Source organism: Oncorhynchus gorbuscha, linkage group LG24, assembly GCF_021184085.1.
Source record: "Oncorhynchus gorbuscha isolate QuinsamMale2020 ecotype Even-year linkage group LG24, OgorEven_v1.0, whole genome shotgun sequence".
Lineage (NCBI taxonomy): Eukaryota > Metazoa > Chordata > Actinopteri > Salmoniformes > Salmonidae > Oncorhynchus > Oncorhynchus gorbuscha.
The window spans coordinates 38,691,646-38,703,889 of NC_060196.1; the positions used below are offsets into that span (position 1 = coordinate 38,691,646).

A 12,244-nucleotide genomic window follows, 5' to 3' on the forward strand; every position below is an offset into this window, starting at 1 on the left:
CTGCCCAGGTGTGTATCCCCTCGACCACTGAACTAAACACCAAACACACGGTGCCTCAAAAACACACACCTAGCTGCAGAGACAGCCATACTAATCAGGGGGTCAAAACTCTTACACCATCTGCAGTGCCCTTGTGAGATCTGTGTGTGTGTGTGGTACCTGGTGTTTAGTTCAGTGTGTGTGTCTGTGCGTGTGTGTGCGTGCAACATAAGGACACACTGATTGGTCCTTCCAGGATTTCATAACATCTCAAGTTTTCCCATCCAAACTTTTAATATCTCTCTACAGCTCTGCACAGGGACACTACAAAGCCCTGAGGTTTGATAACTCTAAACAAGTACATTGGAAACTTTAATATCTTCTACAGCAGCCAGGGGACCCAGCCCTCCCTTAGGTCCAGTTCCTTATTGAAGAGGGGGCCTTTATAAAGTCATGCTATAACAGAGGCGGTTATCATTAAGAGTGCAGGATATAGTCAGTAGTACATCTTCCAACACATTCATTACAACAGGGATTATTATTTGAATATGATGAGGGAGGGATAAAAAGTGAAAGAAATGCAGATAAGGGATGGGAGGAGGTGGTGAAGGAGAAAGGGTAAGATAGCGAGACAGAAGAGAAAGAACTGAAAAGGAAAATGATAAGAAATTGCTTCTTGTGGCCCTCTTCCAATTATTTACCCCAAAGCTATGTGCGAAACTCATAAGTTAGCGACTCGAGAGGGATGTTTTGGATTGGTCCAACTGTCATCTCCATCTTCAAAGACAGTCGTTGACACTCTGCCAGTGCTGCCAGAACATATCATGCAAGTAAACTTTGACCCAGGGACTTTGCTGCTGATTCCATTGCCATGGTTACAGCTGCACACAGCAGGAATCAGGACAACTCACCAGTCTTTTTTTTCTGTTATTTTCCGTCGCTGTCAATGCCAGCATCAACTTCAACTGTCATCAATCAGAGTGGTGGGCAGGTCAGACCAGACTGGCAGTTTGATGCCTAGCGAATTATCGTTAGAGATACTTGGCTGAGAAACAAAGTAAACATACATTCAGATAGAGTTGAGGTGAGGTGAGGAATATTCATAAAGAACTATTCATGAACTTTTAGCTCTCTGGCTTTAGCGGAGCAAGTGGTATCTGACAGAAGCAATCAGAGAGCAGGTGGCAGTTCTGGGAGATGCTAAATGGACAGAGATCACATCACATCAGAACTACTGACACTTAATGGACAGACATCCCAGCAGAGTTGTTGTCTGTGGTGTATATCTCCTCTCAGGTAGCATCAAAGATTTTTATAACTAAACCAAGATAGACCACAGGTTGTCGTTTCCAATGGGAACAAATGAGTCAAAGTGGGTAGAACAAGCAAGGAGGTGGGCAGAGCCAAGCACGAGCTAGTGATGTCCTGTTGGCGCATTCTAGTATACATCTGCGTATTTCCATTAGTGAACGCCTACTCTGTGAAGTGTGCATGTGCAATAACTCAATTCACCTTTGCACTCCTAAACGGTGCAATTTAAAAAACACATTTGCAAAGGGTAAAGTCCACAAAACTTAGTCCACTCTGTTCATGACAGATTCTAGATTCTAGAACAGAAAACTGTATTGAGATCAAATGTTTAGTCGATGAGAAAATGTGCATAATGTCGGGCAAAATCCATCTCGTTACATCTTCTCTCACTGCCGCCAGTAGGTTTCCTCTGTCATTTATTATCATGTCTTGTCCCTGTCTTAACGTTTCCTCTGCTGGTCTTATTTGGTTCTTTCCCTCCTTCTATCTCACTCTCTCGCTCTCTCTTTCTCTATCGGTTCCTGCTCCCAGCTGTTCCCTATTCCCTAATCATCACTACCATATTTGGTAGTGAGTGGTAATGCCAACCGGATGCTTCACATTTACATATCCGTCTCATTGTTCTATCTGTGGTAGCATCCTACTACAGCTACACCCCCACAGCCACTCCAAATAAACAGATGACAGACACTAAAACTCTCTCACCCTTCTGCTGTGTAGCTCAAAGTGATCCTTTTAATCATATTGGCAGTGATTTCTTCTCCATCAGTCTGAGCAAATGATCCCTAACAAAACCCATAAAGAATATGAATGATTTGGACTGGTGTGGAATTTCAATTAGTTAGTTCTTACGAATGTGTTTGTTGGACAAAAGTGACACTTGCCAGACTCTTGAGTAGAGACACAACAATATGTGTGCACCCAACCCCCAATATGCCCATGTCAAAAGTAAGTAAGTAAGACATATATTGCTATTTGAGAGAGAGAGAGAGAGAGAGAGAGAGAGAGAGAGAGAGAGAGAGAGAGAGAGAGAGAGAGAGAGAGAGAGAGAGAGAGAGAGAGAGAGAGATTCTGTGCTGTAATGACGCCTCAGTGTATTGACTCTCCAGGTGCTGTGTACCCACACCTGCCAACATTATAGCCCCTATATCCTCTAGCTCAGGGGTTTCCTAACTGTTCTTGCCCAGGGAACCCCACCCAGGAAACCCACATCATACGTTAGCAAAATAAAAATACATACAGTATATCATCATCAGGTGAATGATAATGGCAAGGAGAATTAATCAACATTTTAAAATGAAATTATTTGGTAGATCGTTTTTCATTATTTTTGACCTCCCCACAGGTCATTGGAAGGGGAAGTGTAAACTCTAACATAGTCTATTAACTTGAAATCTGATCTTCCAGTCAGTTGTTTGTCTGAATGCAGGCGTCACAGAAACAAATAACTGACCATGGCTATCTGGATCACTAAGTTGATTACAGATTCTGAGTTGTTTTTTTCTTCTTGTGTTAAGTAAGTGTAGTCATACCCCAAAGACAGGTAGTGTTGGGCTAATTGACACACAGCCATCTGTCTAACATGGTGGCCTGGTGGTGTTCAGTTAGCTAGCTACCACCTGGAGAAGCACAGTGACAGATGAACAGAGCTGAGAGAGGATCCCCCTCCTTCCTGTTACCATTGGCCCCTGCAGGTCGGGGGCGTCGAGCGGTCGGGGAATGGTGTCAGCTCCGTTTAGGGAGTGTGGTGGTGATGGATGTCATGGCGATGGCAGGTGAACGCGAGGAGCGGTCGTGGGCGATCAGCATCAGAGACAAGGCGAGGCACCATGATGATATGACAACAGGTCTAACTGACGACCACCTCCGTGACCGAGAGACCTCCCTGTCTCTGACTAGCTGAACCACTGTCTGGCGGTCTACCTGTCTGTGAAAAGCTCAAACTCTAAAGGATACTTATGAAAGTGAGTACACAAAGCTGACAGGTCTGCCCCTTGTAGTGCACACACACAAACACACACTGTGGCATGCACACAAACACACACTGTGGCATGCACACAAACACACACTGTGGCATGCACACAAACACACACTGTGGCATGCACACAAACACACACTGTGGCATGCACACAAACACACACTGTGGCATGCACACAAACACACACTGTGGCATGCACACAAACACACACTGTGGCATGCACACAAACACACACTGTGGCATGCACACAAACCCTCTGTCTTTCTCTCTCACACTCACCTTCTCTCTTTCAAACACACACACACACAGACTCACACTCACAGTGAACGTCCCCGCCAGTCAGTGTTTTATTGCTGAATTTTACAGTAAAAAGGTCAAGTTCCCTGCTGGACAGACAGAAATAAAATAACAACATCATGTGAAAACTCGCCAATTCCTTGGCTGTTTGATCCACACACACACACACACACACACACACACACACACACACACACACACACACACACACACACACACACACACACACACACACACACACACACACACACACACACACACACACACACACACACACACACACACACACACACACACACACACACACACAGTGAAAGTGCCATCCACTGACAGACTGAGATGCTTTTAGGGACTATAGAGAACAATGGTATTTAACTGGGAGGCTGGGACATTAACGTCTGTCAGGAACAACACAGCTTTACTCCATCTCTCCCCTCCTCACACTCCTTGCATCTCTTCTCCTCACACCTCCTCCATTCTACCAATCAGCTCAGCGTCCTATGAGAAAATATACTTCTCTGCCAAACATCCCCACTGTCGAGACCCAGCCCCTACCGGGAACGATAAGAGGAAATCACCTTTAGACAAAAGGAGAAATGGATTATATATTTGAGTGACTCAGAGAAGTCCTATACAAAAGGAAGCAGCTTTGCCAAGTCCTATGCCTATGTCCAGCTGAACTGATGGAATGTTTCAGAGGCCACCACAAAGGTCCTCAACTCTGGTGATTAAATGTCAAGCAACTTCAAATTCATGTTGAACACTCAAACCGGCTGCAAAAAGCCACAGCTGCAGCTTTGCCAATAAATACAGTACCAGTCAAACGTTTGGACACACCTACTCATTCAAGGGTTTTTCTTTCTTTCTTTATTCCTACTATTTTCTACATTGTAGAATAATCGTGAAGACTTCAAAACTAAGAAATAACACATATGGAGTCATGTAGGAACCAAGAATTGTATTAACAAATCAAAATATATTTTATATTTGAGGTTCTTCAAATAGCCACCATTTGCCTTGATGACAGCTTTGCACACTCCTGGCATTCTCTCAACCAACTTTATGAGGTAGTCACCTGGAATGGATTTCAATTAACAGGTGTGCCTTGTTAAAAGTTCATATGTGGAATTTATTTCCTTCTTAATACGTTTGAGCTAATCAATTTTGTTGTGACAAGGTAGGGGTGGTATATAGCCCTATTTGGTGAAAGACCAAGTCCATATTATGGCAGGAACCGCTCGAATAAGCAAAAAGAAAGGACAATCCATCATTACTTTAAGACATGAAGGTCAGTCAATATGGAACATTTCTTCAAGTGAAGTCGCAAAAACCCATCAAGCGCTATGATGAAACTGGCTCTCATGAGGACCGCCACAAGAAAGGAAGACAAAGAGATATCTCCGCTGCAGAGGATAAGTTCATTAGAGTCAACTGCACCTCAGATTGCAGCCCAAATAAATGCTTCACAGAGTTCAAGTAACAGACACATCTAAACATCAACTGTTCAGAGGAGACTGTGTGAATCAGGCCTTCATGGTCGAATTGCTGCAAAGAAACCACTTCTAAAGGAAACAAATAAAAGAAGATACTTGATTGGACCAAGAAACACGAGCAATGGACATTAGACCCGTAGAAATCTGTCTTTTGGTCTGATGAGTCCAAATTTTGTGATATGTGGTTCTAACCACCGTGTCTTTGTGAGACGCAGAGTAGTTGAACAGATGATCTCTGCATGTGTGGTTCTCACTGTGAAGCATGGAGGAGGTGGTGTGATGGTGCTTTTCTGGTGGTGACACAGCATTCTGCAGTTATACACCATCAATTCTGGTTTGCGCTTAGTCCCACTATCATTTGTTTTTCATCAGGACAAAATATAAAATCTATTTTGATTTATTTAACACTTTTTTGGTCAATAAATAATTCCATTTGTGTTATTTCATAGCAGTAATACAACCCTTGAATGGGAATGGTGTACTAAAAGTTGTGGCAATTAAACTGTGTGTGGTCGGGGAATAGGGAAAGCTTTGGTGAGTCATTCTATCTGTCTGCTTGACTGCTTCACAGTGAAGCCGTTTCTCTCAGAGTGTGTTGACCCGTCCGTTTGAGGCAAGGAAGAGGGCGGTCCGTGTCTAAAGATGTCTTCAAGCCGTCTATCCATTAAAGCTGTCTAATTTAAAAAAGTGACTTCTCTCTCTCTCTCTCTAGTCAGGTGAAGAAGAGTCAGAGCTAGACAGATGGAAATCTTCATATGGATGGAAGAAAGAGTACAGTTCAGCAAAGAAAAGCCTAAAAATATAACAAGGTAGCCCGGCTGGTCATAATATGTGAGAGACCAATCAGAGAAACTTCCATCCCTCTTCTCTCTGTGTGTGCTTGTGCTCTCATGTTCTCCTTTCCAAGCTGTGTTCCCCAAGAGAGCTTTGTGAGTGTTGAACCATTTTCTGTATGATGAAAGATCTGTCCGATCCACACCACAGTATCCAGCACAGCCAACACTTCTATCCCCTCGTCCTTGGTATAACCCCAAGCCTGGCGACCCACCCACCTTCTCCCATCAGAGTGTGTTCCCATGTGGTTTCCCTTCCCACGTTCACCCTCTACACCCCCAATCACGGTGTGTTTCACACTGACTGCATGTCAGTACAGGGAGAGATTTGGAGACATAGGGGCCTGCCAGATTAAATTACCTTCTCTACTACTATAACTCCTCAAAGCAACACACACACACACACAAACAGGTGCTGCTATGCAGTGATCTGACAAGGAGTGCTTTTACAACAGCAAAACTACTCAATCAGGTAGCACTCAGGGGGTGCACCATGCAACTATAGGAAATGAAGCTCTGCTCAATCAGGTATAACTATAGGAAATGAAGCTCTGCTCAATCAGGTATAACTATAGGAAAAGCAACCTTGCTCAATCAGGTGTAACTATAGGGAAAACTAGCCCTGCTCAGCCTCGATACGCTATATGAAAAGCAAGAAGTGAGGAGTAATAGACCCATGTGAGTTAGTGCAATCAGACACAGACAGTCTCAGCAGTAAGATATACATAAACCATAAACAGACCACTAAGGCAGGAAGCGTCACTTCACCGTCTGTACAAAACATTAGGAACAACTTCCCTAATATTGAGTTGCACCCCATTTTGCCCTCAAAACAGCCTCAATTCGTCGGGGCATGGACTATACAATGAGTCGAAAGCGTTCCACAGGGATGCTGGTCCATGTTGAATACAACGGTTCCCACAGTTCTGTTGAATTGGCTGGATGTCCTTTGGGTGGTGGATCATTCTTGATACACACAGGAAACTGTTGAGCGTGTAAAACCCAGCAGCGTAGCAGTTCTTGACACACTCAATCCAGTGAGCCTGGCACCTACTACCATACCCTCTTCAATTAAATATTTAGTCTTGCCCATTCACCCTCTGAATAGTACACATACACAATACATGTCTCATATATTAATTGCCTCAAGACTTGAAAAACCTTCTTTAACCTGTCTCCTCCACTTCATCTAAACTGAATTAAGTGGATTTAACAAGTGACATCAATAAGGGATCATAGCTTTCACCTGGATTTGGTGCCAGGGGTCCTGGATGTTGCTTTGGAGGCCACTACATGGGCCCCACCAGGAGAATAATCTAGGGGAAACACTACTATGGAGGGAGTGGGAATGCATACAGACAGTTATATGCAGTATACTATAACAGTAACTAGTAAAGGTTCTACTTGGCTTGTCTGTAAGTGATACCCAGCAGCGCCAGAGTATTTATAACATACAACTGTCGCATGGAGAATGCTCCCACAGGGTCTGGGTTTCAAATACACTATTTTAGTACATTGAGAGGCCCTATTACACTGTCTAAGTACTATGTAATGTAAAGTGAATCTAGACATGGCCAAGCCCCTGCCTTACAAAAAAAAAACTTTCACTGCTAACACTCAGGTTAAGCTGAGCCAGGATTGTCACCAGGGGAATTTTCCCTTTAAAGAAATGTTCCTTCCGAACTAGACACCTGTATATTCTACAATGGAAACGATAAAGATAGTTCACGACCAACACATGTAAAATGGCCATGGGTGAAATGGCAGCAGTTTTACGGGCGCCCAACCAATTGTGCTATTATGTGGGGTTTTTTGCGTTATTTGTAATTTATTTTGTACATAATGTTTATCTTACTGCAAAAAACAGCTTCTGGATATCTGGACAGCGATCACTCACCTCGGATTAGACAAAGATTTTTTTCTTCAACAAGCAGGACGCACAGGACATTCTCCCGACATGGCCAACTTCCCAGTTGTTTTCAAGAGGAAGAGACGCAGGTACAGAGGACACCGAGTGGGATGCCTCATGAGGATCCGCAGAAGGCGTGTGGGAAAGCTGCCGTTACCATCAATATTACTCGCCAAAGTGCAATCATTGGGACCAAAAATTAGACGAGGTACGATCATGAATATCCTACCAACAGGACATCAAAAACTGTAATATCCTATGTTTCACGGAATTGTGGCTGAATGATGACATGGATATTCAGCTAGCGGGATATACACCACACCAGAAAGATAGAACAGCACACCCCGAACAGCTATACTTTTCGTGGCTGTTTATTTACCACCACAGACAGATGCTGACACTAAGACCGCACAGCTGTATAAGGAAATAAGCAAACAGGAAACCATTCACCCAGAGGCGGCGCTCCTAGTGCCCGGAGACTTTAATGCAGGGAAACTTAAATCAGTTCTACCTCATTTCTATCAACATGTTATTGATAGATGATAGATAACATGTCAAAATGTGCAACCAGAGGCCTCCCGGGTGGCGCAGTGGTTAAGGGCGCTGTACTGCAGCGCCAGCTGTGCCATCAGAGTCCCTGGGTTCACGCCCAGGCTCTGTCGTAACCGGCCGCGACCGGGAGGTCCGTGGGGCGACGCACAATTGGCCTAGCGTCGCCTGGGATAAGGAGGGCTTGGTCGGTAGGGGTGTCCTTGTCTCATCGCGCACCAGCGACTCCTGTGGCGGGCTGGGTGCAGTGTGCGCTAGCCAAGGTGGCCAGGTGCACGGTGTTTCCTCCGGCGCATTGGTGCGGCTGGCTTCCGGGTTGGATGCGTACTGTGTTAAGAAGCAGTGCGGCTTGGTTGGGTTGTGTATCGGAGGACGCATGACTTTCAACCTTCGTCTCTCCCGAGCCCGTACGGGAGTTGTAGCGATGAGACAAGATAGTAGCTACTACAACAATTGGATACCATGAAATTGGGGAGAAAAATGTGCAACCAGAGGGAAAAAAATCAAAATCACCTGTACTCCACACACATACAAAGTTCTCCCTCGCCCTCCATTTGGTAAATCCGACCACAACTCTATCCTCCTGATTCCTGCTTAAAAGCAAAAATTAAAGCAAGATGCAACAGCGACTTGGTACATAAAAAAGTGGTCAGGAGATGAAGTGCAAAACAACAGGACTGTTTTGCAAACACAGACTGGAACATGTTCTGGGACTCTTCTGATGGCATTGAGGAGGACACCACATCAGTCAATGGCTTTATCAATACGTGCATCGAGGACGTCGTCCCCACAGTGACTGTACGTACATACCTCAACCAGTAGCCATGGCTTACAGGCAACATTCTCCCTGAGCTAAAGGGTAGAGCTGCCACTTTCAAGGTGTGGAACTCTAACCCGGAAGCTTATAAGAAATCCTGCTATGCCCTGCGACGAGCCATCAAACAGGCAAAGCGTCAATTCAGGGCTAAGATTGAATGGAACTACACCAGCTCCGACACTCGTCTTAAATGGCAGGGCTTGCAAACTATTACAGACTACAAAGGGAAAGACAGCCACGAGCTGCCCAGTGACATGAGCCTACCAGATGAGCTAAATCACTTCTATGCTCGCCTCGAGGCAATCAACACTGAGGCATGCATGAGAGTATAAGCTGTTCCGGACGACTGTGTGATCACGTTCTCCGTAGCTGACATGAGTAAGACCTTTAAACAGACCAACATTCACAAAGCTGCGGGGCCAGACGGATTACCAGGACGTGTGATCCAGGCATGTGCTGACCAACTGGCAGGTGTCTTCACTGACATTTTCAACATGTCATTGATTAAGTCTGTAATATCAACATGTTTCAAGCAGACCACCATAGTTCCTGTGCCCAAGAACACGAAGGCAACCTGCTTAAATGACAACAGACCCATATCACTCACGTCCGTAGTCATGAAATGCTTTGAAAGGCTGGTCATGGCTCACATCAACACCATTATCCCAGAAACCCTAGACACACTGCAATTTGCATACCGCCCAAACAGATCCACAGATGATGCAATCTCTATTGCACTCCACACTGCCCTTTCCCACCTGGACAAAAGGAACACCTATGTGAGAATGCTATTCATTGACTGCAGCTCAGCGTTCAACACCATAGTGCCCTCAAAGCTCATCACTAAACTAAGGATCCTGGGACTAAACACCTCCCTCTGCAACTGGATCCTGGACTTCCTGAAGGGCCGCTCCCAGGTGGTGAGGGTGGGTAGCAACACATCTGCCATGCTGATCCTCAACACTGGAGCCCCCTGGGGGTGCATGCTCAGTCCCCTCCTGTACTCCCTGTTCACCAATGACTGCATGGCCAGGCACGACTCCAACACCATCATTAAGTTTGCAGACGACACAACAGTGGTAGGCCTGATCACTGATAACGACGAGACAGCCTATAGGGAGGAGGTCAGAGACCTGGCCGGGTGGTGCCAGAGTAACAACCTATCCCTTAATGTAACCAAGACTAAGGAGATGATTGTGGACTACAGGAAAAGGAGGACCGAGCACGCCCCCATTCTCATCGACGGGCTGTAGTGGAGCAGGTTGAGAGCTTCAAGTTCCTTGTTGTCCACATCCCCAACAAACTAACATGGTCCAAACACACCAAGACAGTCGTGAAGAGGGCACGACAAAGCCTATTCCCCCTCAGGAAACTAAAAAGATTTGGCATGGGTCCTCAGATCCTCAAAAGGTTCTACAGCTGCAACATCGAGAGCATCACGAGAGCATCGTGGTTGCATCACGGCCTGGTATGGCAATTGCTCGGCCTCCGACCGCAAGGCACTGCAGAGGGTAGTGTGCATGGCCCAGTCCATCACTATATCACAATATAATATAATATATATAATATAATATACCCTTATGATGACAGCTTGGCTGTTGAAACGTTGGTAATTACATTTTTGAATCTGAGCTCCTAGAGTGTGCAGCTCTCTTTTATTTTAGAGCCAGGTCTTAACCTGTTGTATTCGGTACAAGTGACAAAGAAACTTTGATCTGATTTTGATTTGCTGTAAGCCTCCCAGACTTGTCTCTGCAGAATTAAAAACACACATTGTCATTGTATTAGGTATCATGACAATGAAACTGCTGTATAAAGCATTGGACGTCGTATGTAACAACGGTTCGTGTGCGTGCGTGCGTGCGTGACAGCGTTAAATAATAGACGAGTTTGCTTTCAGCAATCAAATCATAACACACAAAGGAACGTGCGGATGTTTTAATCGAATTGACCGTTAACAGAACAATCCCATCCCACAATGTAGTTTAATCTAAAACAACCGATAACAACATTTATATTCAAATTTAATTGATTGATCATAATCTCTTAATTATATGACAATAACATTTCAGAGTGCAGTTCAGAGAATTTGAGTGCGATGTTATTAAACTATTCCAACCTGAGAAATGTTATGCCATCACATTTTTACAATTCTTCACGGACCGTGCCACCGGTAACAAAACATTGTGACACTTGACCCTTCTGTGAAAAATAGACAAATTAACTTAACTCAACAGAGCTCATTTTCACATAGACTCAAAACGTGACAGTCTTGAAATGAATGAAAAAAGTAGTTATTGGATATCCTTGTAGGTTAATTTCAACGACTAAAACAATATACTACCTTATTGGAAGTTATCTTCAGTAATTAGACGTGACCGTCCGACCAAATTATGAGAACAGCTATGTTCACCTTTCATAACATAAAACAAATAAAACGAATAATAGTACTCTAGTTTTCCACTTACTAGGTTACATGTTTATTACAGCTTAGAAACATGTGCCCAGTCAGTGCCCACAAATGCCACGGACAGCCCAGCCAACTGTCCTTTCACAGGTGCGCAGCGGTGCAGTGCGTGACTCTCAATAAACAAAACACGTTATTGTCTTTACCTGTTGGCCCTTGGTCCATAGTATCAGTGTAGATCCCGACGACCAGCATCAGTAGAATCACTCCGCTATACATTTTAACGTTTTAGTCCAGCTCCCGTTATCAGACGAAATCCTTGTAGTGAGTGACTGCGGCAGGACTGTTCCAAAGTTGTCCGCTCATTGATGACTGAATTCCTTGCTGAAAAGAGTCAACCCCCATGCAAAACACACTGGCAATTTGAGCCGCTACAGCTGACGTAGGGGCAAAGACGATAAAAGAAACCTTACTTCACTAAGCGCCGGCAATCAAGTGGTCAAATACAGGTCTACAGCGCCGCCATGCGGTAGCTTTGTAATTGCAGCGACACAATCATACCCCCCCCAAAAAAAACATTTTCTCTACAAATAAACACAGATTTTGTGTGAGTGGAACATCTTATATTAATTAGCATTTTATATTGAAACCAACCATAACCATAACGATGT

At 44.5% G+C, this 12,244-nt stretch overlaps 1 protein-coding gene across 1 annotated transcript in view; it reads right to left on the reverse strand.

Moving 5' to 3' along the window:
• LOC124012674 (receptor-type tyrosine-protein phosphatase U-like) overlaps positions 1 to 11,970 on the reverse strand; it is a 259,461-nt gene extending 247,491 nt beyond the window's left edge. Inside the window, 1 exon segment of the mRNA XM_046326539.1 lies at positions 11,780 to 11,970. Within this exon segment, the coding sequence (XP_046182495.1) occupies positions 11,780 to 11,852 (73 nt within the window). The 5' untranslated portion in view covers positions 11,853 to 11,970.
• Positions 11,971 to 12,244: the final 274 nt, after the last annotated feature.